Source organism: Lagenorhynchus albirostris, chromosome 3, assembly GCF_949774975.1.
Source record: "Lagenorhynchus albirostris chromosome 3, mLagAlb1.1, whole genome shotgun sequence".
Taxonomy (NCBI): domain Eukaryota; kingdom Metazoa; phylum Chordata; class Mammalia; order Artiodactyla; family Delphinidae; genus Lagenorhynchus; species Lagenorhynchus albirostris.
In genome coordinates this window covers 69,368,772-69,395,858 of record NC_083097.1, presented here as the reverse complement: position 1 = coordinate 69,395,858, position 27,087 = coordinate 69,368,772, and the positions used below count along the sequence as shown (strand labels likewise).

Genomic DNA, 27,087 nt, shown 5'->3' with positions numbered 1-27,087 from the left:
ACATATTACCATTTATATTAGCAAAAAATTGAATACTCAGGTATAAATCTAACAGAACATGTGTAAGATCTATATGAGGAAAACTACAAAGCTCTGATGAACAAAATCATGGAAGAACTAAATAAATGGAGAGATATTCCATGTCCATATATAAGTAGACTCACTATTGTCAAGATGTCATTTCTTCCTAACTTGATGTACACATTCTAGGAAATCTCAATCAAAACCCCAGCATGGGGCTTCCCTGGTGGCGCAGTGGTTGAGAGTCTGCCTGCCGATGCAGGGGACACAGGTTCATGCCCCAGTCCGGGAAGATCCCACATGCCGCGGAGCGGCTGGGCCCGTGAGCCATGGCCGCTAAGCCTGCGCATCCGGAACCTGTGCTCCGCAATGAGAGAGGCCACAAGAGTGAGAGGCCCGCGTACCACAAAAAAAAAAAAAAAAAAAAAAAAAAACCCAGCAAGTTATTTTATGGCTATCAACAAACTAACTCTAAAGTTTATATGGAGGGCTTCCCTGGTGGCGCAGTGGTTGAGAGTCCACCTGCCGATGCAGGGGACACGGGTTCGTGCCCCAGTCCGGGAAGATCCCACATGCCACGGAGCGGTTGGGCCCTTGAGCCATGGCCGCTGAGCCTGAGCGTCCGGAGCCTGTGCTCTGCAACGGCAGAGGCCACAACACCACCGCAAAAATAAAATAAAGTTTATATGGAGAGACAAAAGACCCTGAATAGCCAACTCAATATTGAAAGAGAAGAACAAAGTCAGAGGACTGACATTATTTGACTTCAAGATTTACTACAAAGCCACAGTAATCAAAACAGAGTGGTATTGGTGAAAGAATAAACAAACAGATTAATGGAAAACAAACAGAAAACCCAGTACCAGACTCACATAAATATAGCCAAACTTATCTTGGACAAAGGAACAAAGGCAATATAATGGAGGAAAGATAGTCTTTTCAACAAACGGTGCTGGAACAACTGAACATTCAAATGCCAAAAAAAATAAAATAAGATAAAGGAATCTAGGCTGATTTTACATCCTTCACAAAAATCAACTCAAAATGGATCACAGACCTAAATGTAAAGCACAATACTATAAAACTTCTGGAAGATAACATAGATGAAAATCTAAATGACCGTGGGTATTGTGATGACTTTCAAGATACAACACCAAAGGCATTAAAATAATAGGTAAGCTAAACTTCATTAAAATTCAAAATATCTGACCTGTGAAAGACAATGTCAACAGAATGAAAAGGCAAGCCACAGACTAAGAGAAAATATTTGCAAAAGACATTTACCAAAGGACTGACAACTATTAGAATGGCCAAAATCTGGAACGTTGACAACACAAATGCTGGCCTGAATGGGGAGCAACAGGAACTTCCATTCACTGATAGTGGGAATGCAAAATGGTACAGCCACTTTGGAGGGCAGGTTCAGGGTTTCCAAAAACTAAACATACCTTTACCACATAACCCAGCAATTACGCTCTTTGGTATTTACTCAAATGAATTGAAAACTTATGTCCATACAAAAACCTGCCCACGGATGTTTACAGCAGCTGTATTGGTAACTGCCAAAACATGGAAGCAACCCAGACGTCCTTCAGTAGGTGAAGGGATAAATAAAATGAAGTACACCCAGACAATGCAAAAATATTCAGCACTAAAAAGAGATGAGCTACCAAGCAATGAAAAGACATATAGGAACCTTAAATACATATTACTAAGTATAAGAAATCAAGATGAAAAGGCTACATACTATAGGATTCCAACTATATGACCTTCCGGAAAAGGCAAAACTATGGAGATAGTACAAAAGATTGCCAAGGATTGAGGGGGGTTGGGGAGGGATGAACAGACAGAACAAGCAATGAAACTATTCCCTGGGTTACTACAGTAGTGGACACATGTCATTTACATTTGTCAAAAACCATAAAATGTACAACACCAACAGTGAATCCTAATGTAAACCATGAACTTTGAGTGATAAGGATGTGTCAATGTAGGTTCATCGAGTGTAAAAAATGTACCAGTGTGGTATGGGATGCTGATAGTGGGGGAAGTTGTACATGTGTGGGGACAGGGGATATATAATAACTCTGTACTTTTTGTTCAATTTCTCCTTGAACTTTAAATTACTGTAAAAAAAATAAAGTTTATTAACTTAAAAAAACTGAGTTGGAAAAAAATACTCCTTTAAGCCTATCTACAAGCATTTACTATTTTCTAATACCCAAATAGCATTCCTATTAATTACCCATCACCTTTAATATTAAATCCAACACCTTTTCTGATATGCATCCTCCCAGCCCTTATTATTTTGAAAAGATCACTATAAAACACTGAAACAAAAGGGTAAGGTGCTGGCTGCCAAGAGACTCATAGAGTAGCAATAGCCAAGGTGACTTCTCCAGGATCTGCTACTCAAATTCAAATTAGTCAAGTTTCGACAGCAGACTGGATTCAAGGCTGTTGATCCATCCTAACAAAGCTCACAAGTGACTAATGCAGAAACCAAAATAACAATTTTTCTATTAACAACAACAAAAAATGCCTTCAGGGCTTCCCTGGTGGCGCAGCAGTTGAGAATCTGCCTGCTAATGCAGGGGACACGGGTTCGAGCCCTGATCTGGGAGGATCCCACATGCCGCGGAGCAACTAGGCCCATGAGCCACAGCTACTGAGCCTGCGCGTCTGGAGCCTGTGGTCCGCAACAAGAGAGGCCGCGATAGTGAGAGGCCCGCGCACCACGATGAAGAGTGGCCCCTGCTTGCCACAACTAGAGAAAGCCCTCGCACAGAAACGAAGACCCAACATAGCAAAAATAAATTAATTAATAAATTCCTACCCCCAACATCTTCTAAAAAAAAAAAAAATGCCTTCACACATCTTTTCCCAGCTTACTTTACCCCTGAAAGCCTGTTAAGTGGGAAGCCAAATTATAATCACAAGGTTGTGTAATAAAGAATGCTAACTAATAAATTTCAAAGGAATGATAAATAGGAAAAAACAATAATCACCATTTTACCATACCATTACAACAGAGTAATAATAACTGATTCAGGTAAAAATCATCAATGAATACTAAAACCCCTGGGTACTTATTATTTATTAATTACCTTTTAATAGCAAAATATGGTAGAATCTACCTAAACCAAGTTCAAACTTATATACCTCATCAATAAGACAACTGACATCATACGCCCTGGACATGATGTACCAAGAACCAATGGAGTATTCCTGCCAAGAATGGTTAACCTGAACCTAATTATGAGGAAACAATCAGACAAATACAAATAGAGATATATCCTGCAAAACAACTGTCCTAGACTCTTAAAAAAAGGTCAATATCATGGAAGAAAAAGAAGTTGACGGGACTGTTCTAGGTTAAAGGAGACTAAAGAGATATAACAATTAAATGGAATTAAACAAACAAAAAAACAGATATATAGGACATTACAGGAATAACTGAAGATATATGAATACTATGTTAGTGTTTAATTCATTATATTTGACTATGTAAGATATTGCCCTTATTCTTAGGATATATAAGATAAGGTATTTAAGAGGAAAGTGATATGATCTCTGCAAGTAACTCACAGTTTAGTAAAAATAATGTACAATATGTGGATGTATAAAGATAAAAGGATAAACGAAATGTGGCAAACTGTCAAGGTAAAGGATATATAGTTACTCAGTACACTATTCTTATAACTTTTCTGCAGATTTTTCAACTTAAAAAATGGTGGGGGGAGGTTGCTTACTGAGCACGAAATCTGCACAAAGGATATATATAATTCATATATAGAATGAAAACATTTTTAAAAAGCATTAAAAAAAAAAAACTGCACCAGAAACAAAGAAGTTTCATCCTTGGGCTCCCACTCCCTTGAACTTATAGATGATCACTGACACACTTACCCTGAATAAGGCTCCATTTTCTATGAGTCCAATATGACTATGTCACTTGCTATAATCCCCATTCTTTAAATATGTCAATACCACCAACTTGTTACTGTCAGATCTTTCTAAACAGAAAGCATCTTTAAGTCACCACGTTAATTTGAGATATTGTGGTTTACTTCTCTAAGAAAACATTTCTTTCCAAGTTTGTTTGATGAGATCCCTGTCATCATTTCTTGAGAAGAAACTTTTATTTTTGTCATTCTCCACCACCTTCAGTAACATCTCAGCTAAATTCAGAAGAATGAACAAAGTTTGTCACACAATCAAGGAAGAGAGAGGGCACCCCAGACAGAATAGTAAATGGAGTAATAGAAAATACCATGGCAAGTTTAAGGAATAAACAGCATAGTATTGATGAAAAATTAAATACTGGAGAACAGTGTAAAATGGCATTATATGTCGTAATAAAGCTTTAATTTTCTTATCTCAACCTGCAGGTCTCAAGACATTGGGTCAAGAAATCAATTTAGCAGGTCACAATCAGTTTTGTTTTCTTTTTTCTAATGAAGTGAAATAGAAAAGAACAATAAATAGAGTGCATCCCAGGTAGTAAGAGTAAGTACTGTTTCATTAAACTTTGTTTCTGTTATATATGTTTGTTTATATGTGTGCGCTGGGTCACAAATGTAAAATCTATTTCTTTTGGTGAGTCATGGTCAAAATTAGGTTTGAAAGCCACTACTCACTTAGACAATGGAGACTCACAGAAAGGTCTCAAGAGAGTGTACAATAAAGTCTGTATTTAAAAAATCATGCTGGCAGTTAATATAAAGCAGTTTTGAAAACTGCTGGGAGTCTTGAATTCAATTTACTCTCCACCAATGTCTTTTTTTTTTAAAGTAGAATAGAACAGAGTTTTAAAAAAGACAGCAAAATGTATCATAAGTAGTCATTAAAAAGGGTATTTTTCATGCAATTTTTGGTTTTCTTTGTATTTACACACACCCAAGTTTTGTCACAATGTACAATAAGTTTCTTAATTTTTACTTGGATGAAATTAGAAAATTCTGAAAACCACTGCAAAACGAATTATTAATTGGCCAAGAGAGAGATCAGGGACAGGGAAAAATTAATGACTACCCCAACAGAAGGAAAGAGAAAATGAGGTTTGAAGCCACAGGAGATTTTTAAAAAGTTAGATTCCAAAGCAATTTAGGAAGTAGAAAAGAACCATCACAGTAAATGATTACATTGAAGTGGGAAAGGAGAAAAGGGCAAATTGACTGAAATCTTAAAAAAAAAAGTTTTCAAAACTTAAGTAGAAAAAGATTGCATTCTATGGATTCCACATGCCTACAGGACAATGCTCAGACTCCTTCCTTACCATGGCATTTACAACATATCAAGATATGTCTGCTAGCTATTACATTTCAACCTCTCGTCCACTGTACTCATTCACAGGCCTTGTGCACTAGGCAAATAATATTATTTCCATGAAAGTTAATACTAATTTATTAAAACATATTGTACTATTTCTCCACAGCACTCTAAGACTTTGTATGATTTCTGACTCTGTAGTGATGTCATTTTATCAAATTACACAGAACAGGTCCCTAAAAAACAGTGTCAAATAAAATGATTAGGTATTTTAAATGCTATTCACTTTTATAATTATTTCAAAATGGTTTCATGATGAAAATATTCTGAGGATAATATTCATGAATTCTATTAACTAGAGGATACAGCCCCTGTCAGTGTGTTCCTTCTTCCTGAATTCCATGAAAAGTCAAATTTATGTAATGACTAAAAGCAAACATCAAACCACATCGTTAACTCATCTTTAGTTGCCAGCAATGACAAATGTAGAGAATTCTAATAGGATTCCAAAGAATTGCTGAAGATTTAATTTCTCTTGATATTTAATTTCTCTTACCATCACGCTACCATTGCTGTGTCCCATAAGTAAATACATACAGTAGCAATTGCACTTTAGATAACTGGATTAGTTTTCTTAGGTAGAAACTAAAAGGTAGTGAGTTATTCCTAAGCCCTCATACAGTCACTATTTAACCCAATAATTAGGAATTTCCCCTAAATCAATTCTTAGACAGCTACCCTAAAACTCGCTGATATGGATAAACAACCAAGCTCACTACATACATGTGATGGGTGACCTTACAGTTACCTAAGTGAAGTAATGCGTGGAAGAATTTCTACACAATTTGTTCCTCAATAAATGAGTAAGGAAGCTAACAATGATTTACTTAAAACAAAAACAAAAACACAACTTTCTTTTCAAGGAAGATAAAAGCCTGTAAAAAGAAAAAAAAGCCTGTTATTGCTTCCCATTCAAATGGAAGGAGGTATTCATTTATTTAAATATTCCCAAGTGGATGCCTAACAAGAGGTATCAAAACTCATTTCTCTACTACCTAAGATAATCTTCCAAAATGCATATGTGTGTGTATATATATATATACACACACACACACAAACACACACATATGTGTAATATATATGTATATAAACACATTCAAGTACCTATAGACATATATATTGAACTACTTAAAATAAACACTATTCAAAATGCCTTTTAGAGAGCTGTTAACCTATTGATTATCCCTCCCAAAATAAGTTCATTCTCCTACTGAAACAATTTTTCTGAAGTGGTACAGGGGGAGAAAAAAAAAAAAAACAGAACAAGAGAGACTGTACCACAGTGGTTAAACACATAAACCCGGGAATCAAAAGTTTGCGTTGAATCATTTGGTAGTTTTGTGATCTGGGAAAGTTACCTACAACTCTCCTTACCTCAATTTCCTCATCTGTGAAAGTGTTAGCTACAATTATATTTGAGGGGATGGGGATATACACAGGCATATCTCATTTTATTGTGCTTTACTTTATTGTCCTTTGCAAATAATTGTTTTTTTACATATTGACGGTTTGTGGTAACCCTGCATGGAGCAAGTCCATCTTTCCAACAGCATTTGCTCACTTTGTGTCTCTGTGTCACATTTTGGTAATTCTCATAATATTTCAAAATTTGTCCTTATTACTGATTTGTTACGGTGATCTGTGATCAGTGATCTTTGATGTTACTACTATGCCTTGCTGAATGGTTAATTTTTTTTTTAGCAATGAAGTATTTTTTAATTAAGGTATGTGTATTTTTTAGACATAATGCTATTGCACTCTTAACAGACACTATAGTTCAGTGTAAACATAATTTTTTTTTAATGATCGCCTGTATTCTCTGAATTCATATATAATTTTCTGTACCTTTTTTTGGAATTTTACTTTATTTTTTATACAGCAGGTTCTTATTAGTTATCTATTTTATACATATTAGTGTATATATGTCAATCCCAATCTCCCAATTCATCCCACCATCATAAACATAATTTTAATATGGATAAATTAAAATTAATTCAATAGAATATCAAAAAAATTCCTGTGACTTGCTTTATTGTGATGTTCACTTTATTGTGGTAGTCTGAAATGGAACTTGCAATATAATACCTCCAAAGCATACCTGTACATATTTCCTTTCAGATAAATGTTATGTATTATTCATAACAGGAACTATCTTTGGCAATAGAAAAGTGATTTTTTTCTTTGTATTTCTCAATAGTCCCCAAATTTTCTACAGTAAATATATATTAATCACACTTATGGGGGGAGTTCCCTGGTGGAGTTCCAGTGGCTAAGACTCTGTGCTCCCAATGCACGGGGCCCAGGTTCAATCCCTGGTCAGGGAACTAGATCCCACATGGTGCAACTAATAGAGCCCACATGCCACAACTAAACAGCCCACATGCCACAACCGAAAAACGATCCCGCATGCTGCAACTAAGACCCAGTGCAGCCAAATTAAAAAAAAAAAATCATACTTACAGGACAAACTGATTTTAAAAACATTACATGGAAGACAAAATGTCCAACATACAATCAAAAATCATCCATCATGCTAAGAACCAAAAAAATCACTACTTGAATGAGAAAAAGACAATTAACAGATGCCAACACTGATATGAATCAGACATTGGAATTATCTGACAAAGACTGTAAAGCAGCCATCATAAAAATTTTCCATCCATCAATTACAAATTCTCTTGAAACAGACAAAATTCATCCCAAGAAATAGAAAATATAAAAAAAAAACAACCAAAAAGAAATTACAGAGCTGAAAACTACAATAAGAAAGAAAACCAAAAACTTATTAGATGGGCTCAATAGTAGGAATTATGGAGAACAGAATCAGTGAACTTGAGGACAGATCAACAGAATTCACCCAATATGAACAAAAAAGAAAAATCACTGAAAACAACAAGGTCTCGTAGATGGATGGGACAATAATGAAAGATCTAGATCCATATCATTTTGAGCCCCATGAAAAGAAGAGAAAAAGAGTAGAGTTGAAGAGTATTCAACAAATGGCTGAAAACTTCCAAATTTGGAGAAAGATGTAAAGCTACAGATTAAAGTGAGCAAACCACAAACAGGTAAACCCACAGAAGTTACACCTTGACATACATATTTGAAACAAAAGACAAAGAAAAATCCTGAAAGCAACCACATCGAAAGGATGCATTACCTTATAGGGAACACCAACTCAAATGACAGCAGTTTTCTAATCTGAAACCACAAAGGTCAGAAGAAAGTAACAAAAAATTTTTCAAGTGCTGAAAGAAAAGAACTGTTAACCATGAATTCTGTATCTGACAAAGTTATCTTTCAGGAATGAAGCGGAAATAAAGACACAGCAAACAAAGGAAAACTAGAAGAATTTGTCACTACCAGATGTATCCTTCAAGAATGGCTATGGAAGTTCTTCAATTGATAAAACAAGGACTCTTGGAACATCAGGAAAGAAGAAAGCACAATGAGAAAAGCAAAAATATGGGTAAATACAATAGACTACCTTTCTACTCATAACAGATGAATGGAATAAAAATTATACAGGCATAAAAACTGGAGTTCATCAAAATTAAAAACCTCTGTGTATCAAAAGACACTATCAACAGAGTGAAAAAGCAATCCCTTAGAACAGGAGAAAATATTTGCAAACCATTTATCTGAAAAGGGACTGATATCCAGAATATATAAAGAACTCCTACAATTTAACAAAAACAAACAACCTGATTAAAAAATGGGCAAAGGACTTGAAAAGAGACATTCCTACAAAGAAGATATAAAAAAGGACAATAAGTACATGAAAAGATGCTCAACATCACTATTCATTAGGAAAATGCAAGTCAAAACCACAATGAGAAACCATTTCACACCCATCAGGATAGCTATTTCATCTCCAAAAAAATCCAAAAAACAAACAAAGAAAAAAAAGAAAATACAAGTGATGGTGAGGATATGGAGCAGTTAGAACCCTCACACATTGCTAGTGAGACTATAAAATGGTATAGCTGCTATCAAAAATGATATGGCAATTCCTCAAAAACTTAAACACAGAATTACCCTATGACCCAAAAATTCCTATTCCCAAAATGAAAGCAGTGACTAAAACAGATATTTATACACTATGTTCAAGCAGCATTATTCACAATATCCAAAAAGGGGAAGCAGCCCAAGCGCCCACAAACAGATAAATGGATAAACAAAATGTGCAATTAAGTCTAGAATGTTATTCAGACTTTAGAAACAAGTTCTGACAAATGCTACAGCACAGATGAACCTTGAAGACATGCTAAGTGAAACAAGTCAGTTACAAAAGTAAAATATTCTATGACTCCATTTATGCGAGGTACCTAGAGTAGTCAAATTCATAGAAACAGAAAGTAAAATGGTGGTTGCCAGGGGCTGAGGAAAAAGGGATTGGAAAGTTAGTGTATAATGCGTACAGTTTTAGCTGGGGAAGATGGAAAAGTTCTGGAGAACAATGGTGACAATGGTTGAACAACAATGTGAATGTACTTTATACCACAGAACTATACACCTAAAAATGATTAAAATAAGTTTTATGTCATGTATATTTTACCACAATAACAAAAATATTAACACCATCAGAAAAGCTGCCCAATGTATGTAGAAGAAATAGTCAAGAGAACAATATTTACAAAGTGGGAAGGTAAAGGGATCTAAGTGGAAGAATAGTTTCTCCACTTCACTCGAATTGATAAAATGCTTATACCCATAGACTGTGGTAAATTACATATGTTATTTTAGTATCTACAAAGTGATATATTGAAAAAACACTATAAATACTTCAAGATGAAATCCTAACAAATGTTCGAGTAACCCACAGGAAAGCAAGAAAAGAGAAAAAGAGAAATGAGAAAGAGAACAAACAGAAAACAAAAAGTAAAATGGCAGACTTAAGCCCTAAAATATTAATAATTACTGTAAACATAAATATTTAATACACCAAGTAAAGACAGATTAACAGCATGAACTAAAAAAAAAAAAAAGACCCCACTATAAGTTCTCTATAATTAGATCACTTAAAATAAGACACATTGAAAGTAAAATGATGGAAAAATGTACAGGTAAACAAAATAAAAACAGGAGTTGCTATATTACTATTAGATAGACTTTAAAGCAAAGACCATTGCTAGAGACAAAAGAGGAACATTAGATAATGATAAAAGGATCTATCCACCAGAAATACATAACAATCCTAAATGTGTACACCCAAACAACAGGGCCCCAAAGTACATGAAGCAAAAACTGATAGAGCTGAAAGAAAAAATAGATAAATTCAAAATTATAGTGGGAACTTTAAGACTCCTATCTCAGAAACTCACAGAAATACTAAACAGAAAATGAGGAAAGATTTAAAAGTTCTGAACAAAACAAACAGAAGAATCTAATTGACATATATAGAACATTCCACCAAAGAACAGCCAAATACACGTTTTTTTCAAGCATCCATGGAACATTCACCAAGATAGACCATATCCAAATCCCAGACTATAAAACAAACTTCAACAAATTTAAAAGTACTGAAATCATAAGGGTATGTTCTCTGACCATAATGGACTCTAACGAGAAATCAATAACAGAAAGACAATTGGTAAATCTTAAAACACTTGGAAATGAAACAACACACTTCTAAATAATTCATGAGTCAAAATGTAAGTCTCAATGTAAAGTTAAAAAAAGAAACACAGAACTGAGTGAAAATGAAAAGGCAACATATCAAAAGATGCAGAATATGGCTAAAGATGGGTTAAGAGGGAAAAGTATAGCATTAAATGCTTACTCTAGGAAACAGGGAAAGTCTCAAATCAATCATCTTAAATTCCTTCCTCAAGAAGCTAGAAAAACAGGAACAAAATAAACCCAAAGCAATCAGAAAAAAAGAACAATAAAAATAAGAGCAAAAATCAATGAAATTGAAAACAAGGCCATAAGGGAAAAAAAAAATCAATGAAACAAAAAGCTAACCCTTTGAAAAAATTAACAGAAATGATAACGCTTTAACAAGACTGACAAAACAAAAAAGAGTTAAGACACAAATTCAAGTATCAAGAATAAAAGAGAATATCACTATTCTACAGCCATCAAAAGGGTAACTAGGTAATAATGCAAACAAGTTTATGCTGCTATGTTAGACAAATTAGAAGAAATGAACCCACTTACTACCAAAATCCAACCAAAATAATATAAATAAGATGTATAACCCTATAACCATTTAAAATGAATTCATAATTTAAAATCTCCAAAAAAAATAAATCCCATGCTGAGATGTTTTCACTAGAGAATTCTACCAAATATTAATACCAATACTTCACAAACTCTTCCAAAGAACAGAAGAGTAGGGAACATTTCCTACCCCATACTATGAGGCCAGTATTATTCAAATACTGAAACAAGACAAAGATATCACAAGAAAACTACAGACCAATATCTCTCATGAACTTAGACACAAACATTTTCAACACATCAAAAACCTGAGTTTCAGCAATTCTTGAAAAACATTATACACCATAACCTACTGAGATTTATTCCAGCTATGCAAGGCTGGTTCAACATTAAAAAAAATCAGTAAGCTACCATCTCAACATGCTACGGAAAAAATCATATGATCATATAAATTGACCCAGAAAAAAGAATTTGAAAATATCCAGCACCCATTCATGGTAAAAACTCACAGTAAACTAGGAAGAGAGGTGATCAACCTCAACTTGATAAAGAGCATCTATCCACTCTCCCCCCAAAACAGCTACTGTTAACATCATATTTAATGGCAAAACACATTTAAATGTTTTCCACCTAAGACAAGGAACAAAGCAAGGATGTCTGCTCTCACCACTCTCATTCAATATAGTACTAGAAGTTCTAGCCACTGCAATATGACAAGAAAAAGAAATAAAAGTCATACAGATCAGAAAGAAAGAAAAAAACAGCCCCTATTTGCAGTTGACATGATTGTCTATGTAGAAAATCCCAAGGAATCTGTAAAAAGTCTCTTAAAACTAAAAGGTAAGTTTAGCAAGGTCACAGGAGATAAGACCAACATACAAAAATCAATCAGCATTTCTATATACTAACAAGAAACATGTGGAAACTTAAAAACATAATAACATTTACAAAACTGCTCCAAATAAAACAAAACCAAAAAAAAGTACAAATTAAACAATAGGCATACAGGATTGATATACTAAAAATTACAAAATGCTGATTAAAGCAATCAAAGAACTAAATAAATGGAAACATACCATGTCAATATAGTAAAGATGTCAGTTCTCCCAAAACTGATCTATAGGTTTAATGCAATTCCTAAGAAAATTTCAACAAAGTTTTTGTAGACATGGACAAGCTTGTTCTAAAATTTATACATAAAGACATGTCTTAGAATAGCTAAAAACATATTGAAAAGAGAATCACTCTACCCAATATTAAGGCTTACTATGTAGCTACGATTATCAAGAGTGTGATATCAGCAAATGGAGACATACAGACCAACAGAATACAATAAAGAACCCAGAAGTAAACCCATACATATATGCCCAATTAATTTTTTATCAAAGTGCAAAAGCAATTCAATGGAAGAAAGATATTTGCCTTTCCAACAAATGGTGTTAGAGTAATCGGATATTCCTGGGCAAAAATATGAACCTCAATCTAAACCATATCTTTTATAAAAAAGAAATCAAAATGGATCATGGACTTAACTGTAAAACATAAAAATACAAAACTTTTGGAAACAATCATAGGAGAAAATCTTTGTGATCCAGGCTAGGCAAAGAGTTCTTAGACTTGCCTCTAAAAGCACAACCTATAGAAGAAAACATTAATAACTTAAGCCTCATAAAAATTAAAAACTTTTGCTCTGTGAAAGACCCTGTTAAAAGGAGAAAAAGACAAGCTACAGAATAGGAGAAAATATTTGCAAACCACATTATCAGATAGAGGACTAATATTTAGAATACATAAAGAACTCTTAAAACTCAATAATAAACAAACAATCCTACTGGAAAATGGACAAAAGAGATGAACAGACATTTCACCCAAGAGGATATACAGATAGCAAATTAGCACATAAAAAGTTTCAATATCATCAATCATTAGGAAAAATGCATATCAAAACCACAATGAGATATCACTAGGCATCTAGTGATCACTAGGCAATGAGAATTGCTAAAATAAAAAATGGTTAGTAGTGAGGACATAGGGAATCAGGATCACTCATGAATTGTTAGTGAGAATGTAAAAGGATACAGCTATTCTAGAAAATAGATCGGCAGTTTCTTATAAAACTCAATATGCAATTACTACACGATCCAGCAGTTGCACTCTTGGACATTTATCTGACAGAAATGAAAACTTATGTTCACACAAAAACATAAACACAAATGTTCATAGCAGCTTTTTTTCATAATAGCTAAAACTGGAAATTACCCAAATGTTCTCTGATGAGTGAATGATTAAACAAACTGTAGTATATCCATACCATGGAATACTACTCAGCAACGAAAAGGTACAAAGTATTGATACAAGCAAGAACTTGAATAAATCTTGAGGGAATTGTGTTCAGTGACAAATGCTATTCCAAAAGGTTACATGCTGTATGAACTACTTATAATAGCCAGGACATGGAAGCAACCTAAGTCTCCATCGACAGATGAATGGATAAAGAAGATGTAGCACATATATACAATGGAATATTACTCAGCCATAAAAAGAAACGAAATTGAATTATTTGTAGTGAGGTGGATGGACCTAGAGACTGTCATACAGAGTGAAGTCAGTCAGAAAAAAAAAAACAAATACTGTATGCTAACACATATATATATATGGAATCTAAAAAAAAATGGTTCTGAAGCACCTAGGGACAGGACAGGAATAAAGACGCAGATGTAGAGAATGGACTTGAGGACACGAGGAGGGGGAAGGGTAAGCTGGGATGAAGTGAGAAAGTGGCATGGACATATATACACTACCAAATGTAAAATAGATAGCTAGTGGGAAGCAGCTGCATAGCACAGGGAGATCAGCTCAGTGCTTTGTGACCACCTAGAGGGGTGGATAGGGAGGGTGGGAGGGAGACGCAACAGGGAGGGGATATGGGGATATATGTATACGTATAGCTGATTCACTTTGTTATACAGCAGCAACTAACACAGCAATGTAAAGCAATTATACTCCAGTAAAGACGTTGACCAAAAAAAAAAGGTTACAAGCTGTATGAGTCCATTTATGTAGTCTTTTGGAAATGACAAAATGAAGAACAGATTAGTGGTTGCCAGGAGTTAAAGATGGAGAAAGGTGGGTTTAGTTATAAAAGGACAACACAAGGGATCCTGGGAGTAATGAAATTGTTCTGTATCTTTACTGTGGTGATGATTATACAAATCTACCCATGTGATAAAACCTCATAGATTTAAATAAACACCATACACACACACACACACACACACACACACACACACACACAGTGTATGTAGAACTGGTGAAATCTGAATAAATGAACTATATCAATGAAATTGACTCCTAGTTGTGGTATCATGAGATATTGCCATATATCTGGAAAAATAGGTGAAGGAAACATCTCTATTATTTCTTACAACTAAATATGAATCTACAATTATCTCAAAATAAGTTTAATTGGAAAATCTGAGAGATAAATCAATATTTAGGTAGATAGACATGGATGGAAGTGAGGTATGGTTCTACTATTATACAAGTATCTTAACTGTGAACCCAGTGTAGTGGGCTATACCTACAAAGAAGACTTAAAAGAATTGAGAGGGATATCTCTAGGTCTTTCCCTTAGCTAGAGACAGATACATAAAAGAGAAGAATTTTAAAAGTAACACTGAATGTTACAACAATGAACACAGAGTGAATACAGAAAATCTCCTGGAGTAATGTCTCACCCATAGGTTTTCTACAGCTACCACCCACAATCTTGTGTAGGATCTTTTCACACTATAATAATCAGACATGCATTTAAATGCTTTCCAACTTTCAACACAAGTATAGCCAAAAGAGGAGATGTTAAGTCACGAACTCATGAAGAATGAAGCTAAAGTATAAGGAAATGTTTTCTTTCCTACAGTGAAAAATAGGAAATAAAAGCATGAAGGCCCTGTTTCTCAAGTAGTAAATGAGCATTTAATCTGCTCCAAATCCTCCAAAGCCATTTTTAAAGATGCAGGTTTATGCAGTGTATCAGTCAGCTCAGGATATCATAACAAAATTCCATATACTAGATGGCTTAAACAACAGAAATGTATTTTCTCACAGTTCTGGAGGCTGAGTCCAAGATTAAGTTGCCAACAGAGTTGGTTTCTAAGTGAAGCATCTCTCCTTGGCTTATATATAGATAGCCACCTTCTCACTGTGAACTCATATGGTCTTTTCTCTGTTCACATGTGCTCCCATTTGTCTCCTCCTCTTCATATGAGAACATCAGTCCTATAGAACTATGGATCCACCTTTATGACCTCATTTAACCTTAATTACCACCTTAAAGGTCTTAACTCCATACACCATCACACTGGGGGTTAGGGCTTCAATTTATGAATTTTGGAGAGATATAATTCAGTCCAACACCCCATGACTAGCCAGTCCTGGAGTATATTAAGTTTTGTATGGGTGCACGTATATGTGTATTATATGCACCGGAATGGAACAAGTGAAGTATTTGCATGAGAATTCCAGTTGTATCAGTTTTCTCAACAACAAAAAAATGTGGATAATATCTATTCTCACTGTATAGTTATGAGAATTAAATGAGATAACCTACGTAAACTGCCTAGAATATAGTAAATGATTACTCAGTAATGGGCCTCTGCCTTTCTACTTCCTCCCCCCGCAAAAATTAATTAAATATTACTCAAATCGAAACATATCTAAAAAATCATGGGAACTGGATTCTGTCCCAGATCCACCTAGCTCTTTGACCTTTTAAGCAAGTCACTCTACCAGAGTCTGCTTCTGCAATGGTCAATGAAAGAGTTTCCTCGTTTACTAAAATACTATGTATCTATGCATATCACTCTCCTGATTACACAGTAGTCTTCTCTTATCCTCAGGGGATACATTCCAAGACTCACAGGCATGCCTGAAACCTCAAATTAGTACCGAATCCCATACATACTCTACTTTTCCCATATATAGATACCTATTTATAAATTAGGCACAGTAAGAAATTAACAACAATAACATTTATTATATGTTCTATAATAAAATAGAACAATTATAACGATATACTGTAATAAACATTACATGAATGTAGTCTCTCTCAAAGTATCTTTGTAAAATGTAACGCCTTTTCCATCTCAACTAAGCACTATCACACACTGTGGTCATAACTTTTGCAGTTTGAGGTGCAACAGCAAAACTATCATGAATTTCTTTTTCCTTCACAATTTCACAGATAGAAGATTCGTTCTTACTGTAGATCTTAGTAATCTCCGCATATGATTTTTTTCATCCCCTTTTAAGTAGGAAACTTTCACCTTTTCACTTAAAGTAAGCACTTTACAGCTTCTCTGGAATATCCGAATTGCCAACATCACTACTCTTGCGCTTTGGGGCCATTATTAAGTAAAATAAGGCTTACTTGAACACAAGCACTGTGATAGTGCAACAGTCAATCTGACGACCAAGGTAGGACCACTAAGTGATGGCAGGATACGTTGGACAAAGGTATGGTTCATGCCTGGGCGGGATGGAGCAGGATTTCATCACACTACTCTGAAAGGTGTACAATTCTTAAAACTCATGAATTGCTTATTTCTGGAATTTTCCGCTTAATATTTTTTGTTTGTTTGTTTGTGGTACGTGGGCCTCTCACTGTTGTGGCCTCTCCCATTGCGGAGCACAGGCTCCTGGACGCGCAGGCTCAGAGGCCATGGCTCACGGGCCTAGCCACTCCGCGGCATGTGGGATCTTCCCGGACAGGGGCACGAACCTGTGTCCCCTGCATCAGCAGGCAGACTCTCAACCACTGAGCCACCAGGGAAGCCCCGCTTAATATTTTTGAGCCATGGTCAACCAAGAGCAACTGAAATCGTGGAAAGTGAAGCCATGGATAAGGGGGAACTACTATAACATCAAATACTGATGCTACAAAAAGCTAATTAAACTTTCTATAAAGCTTTAGTAAAAGAGAATTACAGTATAAAATTTCAAAATCACTTTCATACACTCTCATTCTTTCAACTCTTCCAAAACTATCCTCTAATTTGAAAAATTAGTACAATGTGTCCATTAATTTTATCATCTTATTTCTATTATCATTAATGCCTTATTGTCCAGCTACATTGTACTTTCTTTTATATTTCTTTCTGTCCCCCGCAATGTTCATTGTTTTACTCACAAAATCATGTAATCACTGGAACACCTAAAAGCATACTCCAAATCCCATTGAGATGTGATTAGACATATGAAGAAGTTATCCATACATTTTACCTGATAACAACTATTTTTTATTTAGCCCACAACTGAAATGTACTGCAGGTGATTTCAAGATAACACACCTACCATACATACATTGGCATATTCAAACAATGAGCCATAACCAACATCCATATTCAGTACCTTTGGTTTAAAATTAAGATAATGGTGGTCAGAAGCAAAATATATTGTGGGGATATTTGGACCATTCGATGAAAGACAATTTACCATGTAGACCCTAAGGGAAAAACTTCAAAGTACTTGCCCTTTCTCCCACGCTCTCCCTAACCACTAGTATTCTAATATTATCTAATATTTACTTGTAAATGAATAATACATGCAGTAGGCAGTTACTCTGATGCCCCCAAGAAATCTCACCTTCTAATATTGGTGCCCTTTTATAGCCCACTCCCACACTAAATCTAGACTGACTCACGTGATTAGCATTGGCCATTGGAACGTTAGCAAACATGAAGAACAGAGAGGCTTAATAAGTGTTGGCAGGTGAGGCCTGTCCGCTGGGAATGCTCCCTCATGGAACCCATCTGCCATGCTGTGGAGAAGTACAAGGTAATGAAATGGAGAAGTTGGGGTAGGGGGAGACATGGACACAGATACACACATACACACACAGATGCCCAGCTATCCACCAGCTGTTCCAGCCATCCCAGCTGAGGTACCAGACTTATGAGTTAAAAAGATACCTTGGACATTATAGCCAACAGGTGACACATGGAGCAGTCCCCAACAAGCCCTGCCCAAATTTTAGAATCAAGAGCAAATAAATGTTTCAGCAACTAAGTTTTGGAGTGAAGCAATAGGCAACTACAACAACACATGTAAACCAATTAGAACAGTTCCTGTTAGGTAGTAAGCAACCAAGAAATGTCATCAGTAATACCTGACAATAATCGCTCTAAGTTCCATCACCTGCCCCCACCGAGGTACTGTTTGGAGTATTTGAGCTGCTCTTAAAGGCATTCTCTCATTTCCCTAATGGCTAGTAAAGAGATAGGGAGCAAAGCAACCAAAAGACCTCTTTATTTTCCCCTGCTTCTTCCTAATTTACCCCTGTCAGGTTTTTTTGTTGCTGTTGTTTTGGCTTTTGGGTCTTTTTTTTTGGCTCTGTCAATAATGTGTGCCTGGTTTCCCTAGAGTGGCTAATCAATGATCCAGACCAATTCAAGCCTTTGGTAGTGCTGTGTATTCTCAGTTAACTGTAGGCACCCCCTTCAACCTACCCCAGACCACAGGTAAATAATTAAGAGTTCAATAGGGGCTTCCCTAGTGGCGCAGTGGTTGAGAGTCTGCCTGCCAATGCACGGGACACGGGTTCGTGCCCCAGTCCAGGAAAATCCCACATGCCGCGGAGCAGCTGGGCCCGTGCGCCATTGGCCACTGAGCCTGCGCGTCCAGAGGCTGTGCTCCACAACGGGAGAGGCCACAACAGTGAGAGGCCCACGTACCGAAAAAAAAAAAAAAAAGAGTTCAGTAGGACAGACTCCTCACTAAAGGTCAAAAGTTTATACTCATTAATTTGTAATTCTTTTCTACCTGACAGAATCTTTAGGCAAAGGGCATAGGAACCAATTACCTCTTGTTCAGAATAAATTAAACAGCATTGAAAACATACCTGCTACTTTTCCTCTAAGACTTTACTGATTCTAATTATATAAATATCTTATTCTTTTAACACCCATGACCCTTTGCTCATACTTCACTCATGATATTTATCTTAAGCTAGCCTGAATTGACAGTAATTGGTAACTTAACTTTCTACTAGAGAGACATTAAGAAAAGGGGAATCTTACTCATTGTTGTATCCCTTAAATTAAGCTCCTACTACATTGCTCTACTACTCATATAGCAAAAATATCTGGTCCTGGTCAGGAACCACTTTGTCCATAACTAATCTCTTCAATTCTCACCCCCATTTTTATTAAGAAATAATGACTCACCCAGAGTTACAATGCAATTGGTGACAAAGTTAATGAATGCTACATGTCTTAGTACTAACATTTAACAATTATTTGACTTAAGAATGATTTTATTTTTGTAGAAACAGTAAGATGATTCTTAAGGAAAAGAAAGGTATTATTTACATTCCTTATTTCTTTTTTCTTCTACTTTCAGGCTTGAGAAAGCCTGCGTTTTAGGTCCAGGGTAAGATCTAGTTAAGCCAGATGCCAGGCAAATAACATCAAAGGCAAAGCAGGCCTGGTAGCAACCACAGTTAACTGTAGAGCTCAGAATTCACCTAAATGGGGCAATCACTACTCAGCTCTAGAAATCTATTCTCAAGCAGGAACAGCAACCAGGTAGAGCCAACTCCTCTGATTTCTCAAGTGATGCTAGAAATCGAGACTTCTTAAACATGAAGTTTTCCTATTTTTAAATGGTGGCAAGTAATCACTAAATGCTCCAAATACACTACGAGCAAGCAATATATATCTGTCAGTTCGATTCAGCCCAAGAGCCTCCTGCTACTGCAGGCTCATAGTTAAAAATCTCTGTACATAATTGATGGTGGACTAAGGGAACTATTCTCCTTTCCTATCACCCCTCACCCCTGGGGAAAAGAGAAAGAAATAACAAGGACCACGAAAAGCAGCTACATAATACAGGGAGTACCTGTATTGAAAAAAAACTTTGTTAGCAATTTTAGATACAGAACCTTTTATAGCATAAAAATATATGGGGAGAATTTTTTTCTTTTTAAAATATTTTCCTCAAAATTTGCACACACAAAAAAAGAATATTCAAATACATGTAATAGTTATAATTCTACAAACTTTTCTGGCCTTAACCCAACTAATGAAAATGCTCAGTAATAAACATGAGACTAATGATTCACCATGCACACAGAAAAACAAGGTACAAAATACTAATAGTGTTATTATATTTGCACTGGTCTATCTACATATTGTCACTTGACTCTTGTGACCAACAGCACTGAACCAGCTGGACACATGGTTGAACTCCATGACCAGGGAACCCTGGTCTATCTAACAAACCACTGTGGACTCGATCCTATGACCTGAACCTCCTTAATATCATGCTATCAATAACTAAGGTGACCAGTCACTAGTAATCATATATTAGTCCAAAAGCATTTCTTCAATACTTTTATGAAAGATTTGACATTATTTAACAAAGTCATTAAGGCTTTTCCTTTTATTTAAAAATAGGAATTTATAGAAAACACTTGAATTCCATCTCTAAACCTGCTTAGCCTGCTAGAAGCCTTTATGAATTTAAAATAAAATTTTTGATATAATCAATCTTGGTAGACAGGCCTTCGGAGTTCAAAACATTCTCTCAAATAGTTATTAGTAAGGGAGTTCCTATAGCAATAGAATTAGTAGGCAATTTAATGACAATAAAATTATATATTATTATATGGCGAGACTACTAATTTATTGAACACTTACTATGTGCCAGATATTGTGCTGAATATGTTCAGGGGGTTCTCATTAACCTTAAAAACGACCATATGTGGCTTCCCTGGTGGCGCTGTGGTTGAGAGTCCGCCTGCCGATGCAGGGGACACGGGTTCGTGCCCCGGTCCGGAAAGATCCCACATGCTGCGGAGCGGCTAGGCCCGTGAGCCATGGCCGCTGAGCCTGTGCTCAGCTACGGGAGAGGCCACAACAGTGAGAGGCCCGCATACCGCAAAAAAAAAAAAAAACAACCAAAAAAGAAAACACACGACCGTATGAGGGAGACACCATTATTGTCCCCATTTTACAGATGGGGAAACTGACCTTTCCAAGATCACACAGCTAGTTAGTAGCAGAGTCAGGATTCCAACCCAAATCTTGTCTAACTTCAGAATTTGCACGCTTAACCACTACACTGTATTGCCTCCAGTGACTTTGGGTTGATATCTAAGATAAAGAAAAGAGGGAAATTTGTACTTCTCAGTGGCAAATTTAAAAAACATACTAGAAATGGAGGATACCTTTTAGAACAGGTACAATTCTCATATACACAGTCACACAAATAATATTTCTATTCCCAAATACAAACAATAATGATGAAAATCTCAAATGGACTTCTCAGAAACATAATTTTTCCTATATACTCACTCATGTTTATTATTAAAAATTTAATGGGAACACTATGTGTTTTCTGCTCAATTCTGCCATGAAGCTAAAATTGTTCTACAAAATAAATTCTACCTTTAAAAATATTTAAAACTGCAATATACTAAATATGCCTAATTCAATTTAGTTAATAACTGGCATAAGCCTATATTCTTTCATAATGAAAAGTTGCACTTTATTGTAACCACAGGAACCTTAATACTTAAGTGATTTTTTCAAAAAGGCTTGAAGGTGTGTAAACAGTGCAGTATATTTTAAATTTTTAACACTCTCAGAACACCTTCAGAAAAGTCTGCAATACACAGATGTGAAATGATAAGTTGGTATGAAATCAGACCAAAAAATTGAACTCACAATGAATAACATAAAAGGAATACAACACCCCTATACCATGGCTGACCTAAGTAAGACTAACTTTACTTTTCCATCAAAAGATGTAGCCTTAAGTCAAAAATGTCCTAATTCTTTAAGTCCTTTTTAAATCTTCCAAAGAAGATTATCAAAAAAACAAAAAACAAATGAAAACAAAACCCACGAAAAAACAAAAAAACCTGCAGTTGTCTAGAGTGATTGTCAACATAGAAACCAAATCTTTCTTCTTCTGATACTCACCAAGGTTGTCAACATTCTAAAGGAAAATTAAGACAGATATGAGGGATCTATAAAGCAAATTTTACCTACTATTACCTCTTCCCATCAACATTTTCCTCTCACCAAGGTCCAGCTTTATAAATACATACCTAAGTTCACTTATGAAGAGAACAAGGGGTAGGTACTATATATAGAAAAGTCATTTGTCATATATATTCCGCAGTAGACTGCCAAAATTAATTTTCAAATAGAATACTGTATTTGCCACCAACAAAGTGTTGAAGGGAAGCACACTATTAATTTTGTTTTGCTCCAATATTGTGCTTAGAAAGCTTCAACTTATAGAAGAATTACACTAATATTAATAAATGGGAATTCTACGGCACAAGTTACAAATATTGTTGGAGTATGAGCCCTTAACCACACCTGTAATTAACAGAATTTTCCTTTCTCGCTGACCCACGTTTTCAAAAGTGATCCAAAGACTTCTCTACATCGCAATGCTTTCAACAGGCAGAAGCTGGGATTTGCAGTGCAACAAAAACAAAGCATTCTGACCAATGCATGTTTCGAATGATATTAACACAATACTCATTTAAATGCTTGTATTCCAAGCTTCTCACTAGTCATCTAGCTTCAACAGGGAACACAACCAGGTTAATATAGACTACGACTGCCTTGGTAGCTGCAAGCTCAGCTGAATCCCAGGACGCCACCTCAATTTGGAAGGGGCAGAACCATATCCGGTTCTCACTGGATACACATTTTCCCATGCTTCCCATCTTTAAAACTTTACATCTTCCCAGAGGAGCAATAAATATACCAAGCCGCCAGGGAGTGTGCCTGTAGGGAAGATGAGTGATCAAATTAAATCCCTATGCACAGAACCATAAGCTTCAAAACTTTTCACAACGAGTAACAGCTGAAAGAACGAGGCATGTTTTCCCACTTCTTTTCAGGAGTCAGCTTCCCCCAAAACACCGGTCTTGACTTACTGGTTAGTTGGCGGAGCGGTCAGCGGGATGGCCACCTCTTCCTCCTCGTATTCTGGTCCATCCAGAGAGTCACCTTCGTCCACTGTTCCCAGGCCCGCGCCCAACGGGGGCAGCTGAGGAGGCGGCGGCAAAGGAGGGAATCCGCCGCCTGCCCCGAAGGTCTCAGCAGGCAACGAAGTGGTCCCCTTGGTGAAAGCCATCTCCCCGCCAGGTCCGGCGGCGGTAGCACCAGCCACGCCAGCAGCAGCACCTCCCCCTGACAGTCCGGCTCCCCCCAGTGCCCCCGCCACAGACCCGGGTCCCAGGAACCCTGACCCCAAAGCGGCTCCGCCACCCAGAGTCCCGGCCACTCCAGCCTCCGCCAGCCCAGGAAAGGGGGCGGCTGCCACAGACAGGGCGGCGGGTATCTTCACCCGACACACTGCCGGATAGGCACTGGAGCCCGCGGCCCCGCCGCCTCCTGCTGCCCCGGCGGTGACCGGGCCGCCCTCCTCACTGCCGGCCTCGGCCGCCATCATGTTGAAGCCCGCTCTACTCTGCCCTACCCTGCCCGCCCGGGAGCCCCGGGGGCCACCAGGCCCGGGCTCCGAGCCGCCCCACCCAGGCGCGTCCCCTCTTCAGCTCCCCAGGCGGAGGAAACAACAACAAAAGGAGAGAGCCCGCCGCCGCGCCCCCTCTTCGGGCCACAGCCCAGGCTCGGGAGCTACCCGGGTTACGGGAAGAGAAGTGGGCAAAAAAACGAACGCCTGCACAAACGCCGCCCAAATCTTCACCTTACACACCCACACTCACGCACACACACACATGCACAGAAGTGAAAAACTTCCTGGCTGCACTCAAGAGGAAGGGAAGCACAGGGGAAGCGGCTGGGGCGGCTGCTGCTCCTTCAGCCACCGCCACGGCCGCCGCCGCCACCGCTTCTTCACCACCCCAGTTCCGGCCACCCCCACCGCAGCCACCGCCGGTGCCGCTGCTGGGGCTGGGGCCACTGCAGCCGCTTCATCCTCCACGGGGCTGAGACGCGAGGGGTGGGGAGAAAAGAGGAAGGGGGGCGGGGTAGTGGGAAAACGGACTGAACTGCTCGCAACCTGGAGCGCTCAGTGAAATCGACGAGAGAGAAAGGAAGGCGGGGCACGGGAGGAGGAGCAAAGGGAAGGAAGGGCGGGGGAGGAGGAGGGAGAGGGCAGCTTCTGCGCAGGCGCCTTCCCGGCGCGGGGGTTGGGGGGCTGGGCCTGGAGAAGGAAAAGGAAGAGTCGGGAGGGAAGGAAGCGGCGGGGACGCGCGGTGCGCGGCCGCGCTCGCTGTCCCGCTCCGGGTGGAGCGCGTGGCGGCGTGGCTGCATCTCTCGTGCGCCGGCCTCCCTGGGCTTTGTTTGAAGGGCCGGTGAGGCGGAGGAGGGGAGGAGTGGGTCCAGTGCGCGCGGCCGCTCAGCGCGGTGAAAACAGGAGAGACGGGAGAGACAAGGAGGGGTTGAAGAGGGAGGACCGGGGAGAGGGAAAGGAAGATGCCGCGAAGCCAGTTCCTTGCTTCCTGACCGGTAGAACAAACACCCGTGGCCGGCGGCGCAGAAACCAGACATTCAAGGCCCTCGGAGGTGGGGGGTTGGAGGGGGCGGCCCGCTTGGAAGGTCGAGACAGTACTGTTACTGTTTCCGTTTTCTTTTCATAGTATAAATTACTATATGACTCTTACAAGCTAAAAAATAAAATGAAATTTTAAAAACTGGGTTCTGAAACTCAAAGAAAGCGAGATGGATAATGGGGGGGGCCATATGGGGAGGGCTAAGAATTTTAGTAGAAATAGTGGTTGTTTGAAGTCAGATTTCTACCACCGTACACGTTTTGTTTTCTTCTCCCACTCTCCCCCTCTATTCCCTTTCTCTTTTTCTTTCTCTTTCACACACACTACGTTGCCATTGCAAGTCTGTTGGGTAACTAATAAGGTGTGGAGAGGAGAGGTGCCCCAGACATCACTAATCAACGCCCTTTTGTCCTCGTTTGTGTGCAAAACACGGCAGGGCATACTCCACGATGTACATGTGAATGCACAGAGCACTTTCAACTGGCAGATGTCAAGGTCCCAAAGTGTCAGTTACAATTATGTATGGTTTCAAAAATTACCAATAAACTGAAATTTCACTCTTAATATATAGCCGAACAGAATGGTTTTGTTTTGTCTTTTCTACTGGAATATGTATAAACATAGGTGGAGGAATCGTTCCCATTTTTTGAAATTCCAGTATCTGATTTGCCCTTTTGGATTCATATATTATTCTTATATTTTGCATTCTCCCAGGAGGAATCCCACATTAAATACCATTAAATATTGATCTTTGAGATCAGTATTTTCTCTGCTAAGGATAGGCAAACCAACAAGAAGCACATTAAGGATGGGAAGGGTCTGAAATAGAGGCCAAGGGAAAAAGGAAAAGACCAGTAAACGAGGTGGCAAGGTGCACACAAGACATTTTCCTTTAGAAATGTCTATTTCCATAACCCTATTTGCCAAATCAGTGACAATGTGATTACCAGTAATCCTAAGGACTCCTTCATTCTGCTCACCTCTTATGCAGTGTACTACCTGGGAGAGTGAAGATGGACTGACTAATCGCAAGAGTGGTCTCAGACCAGCAATATCCTAGGAACTTGTTAGAAATACAAATTCTTGGACCCCTCCAGCCCTAGACCTTCTGAATCAGAAAATGCAGTAATCTGTGTTTTAACGCGCCCTCCAAGATTTGCACATTTAAGTTTAAGAACCACTATATTATAGTACGCTAAACAAGAAAATGGTATGCAACACCATCATCAGCCTTTGAAAGTAGGACATTGGACTGGTAGGTAATCACCAGCTCTGGGTTATCACTGATATTTTCTAAGTGCTCACACACCATAGGTATTCTTCCTGAGATTCCAGGTAAGATTCACTACTCTAATTTGCGGAATTATGTCCTTCCCCTTTTTTGAAAATTCTTTAGCATCTAAAGGCCAATATTTAATGTAGTCCAACATCAATTACATACTGATTTATATTGTTTTCTAGTTACTACAAAGGTATACTGCAGATACAACCTGTAGTCTATCCTACTGCCTAGCCCAATGCTATGCATCCTTGCCAACTGCTTTGAACAGGTCTCCATTCTTTTAACAAATCCTGGATTAGATCAGCTCACATCTTTAGACATCAATTGCTCAACTAGTGGGATCTACTATGTCTATTTGTGTATCAGCCTAATACCAATATCTTACATTATATTCAGTCTTAGAGTAGTGTTGTCATTTTCATCTAAAGAGATTACCAAATATTTTTGATGAGATATTTTCAAAATTTTTTATATACTCCATTTATTGGATGGATCTAGGCCTTGATCTTTACTATTCTTTGTGTATTTCCTTAATCTCAAATCAGTCTTCTATCTTCACTGACTTTCAATTTTTCCCAAAAGGGCTAAATGTTTTACCTCCTTTATTTTTGTCTATTGCCTTTTTTCTTTCTCTATTCACCTTGACCTGCCCATCTCTCATTTACAGTCTCTATAGTCTCATGTTTTTGTTTTTGTTTTTCTGCTAATTTCTCTCTCAGTTTCTTCTGTGTTTCCCTTTCCTTTTCTTCCA

General features: G+C 37.8%; 1 protein-coding gene across 2 annotated transcripts in view; it reads right to left on the bottom strand.

The window, feature by feature from the left end:
* The window catches only part of RASA1 (RAS p21 protein activator 1), a 109,124-nt gene extending 84,583 nt beyond the window's left edge, over window positions 1-24,541 (bottom strand). Inside the window, exon 1 of one of the 2 annotated variants that reach the window (XM_060143237.1) lies at window positions 23,474-24,541. In XM_060143237.1, the coding sequence (XP_059999220.1) occupies window positions 23,474-23,991 (518 nt within the window). In that variant the 5' untranslated portion in view covers window positions 23,992-24,541. The remainder of the gene's footprint in view (window positions 1-23,473) is intronic. The other variant, XM_060143238.1, reaches the window with a different exon arrangement.
* Between the last annotated feature and the right edge of the window lie 2,546 nt (window positions 24,542-27,087).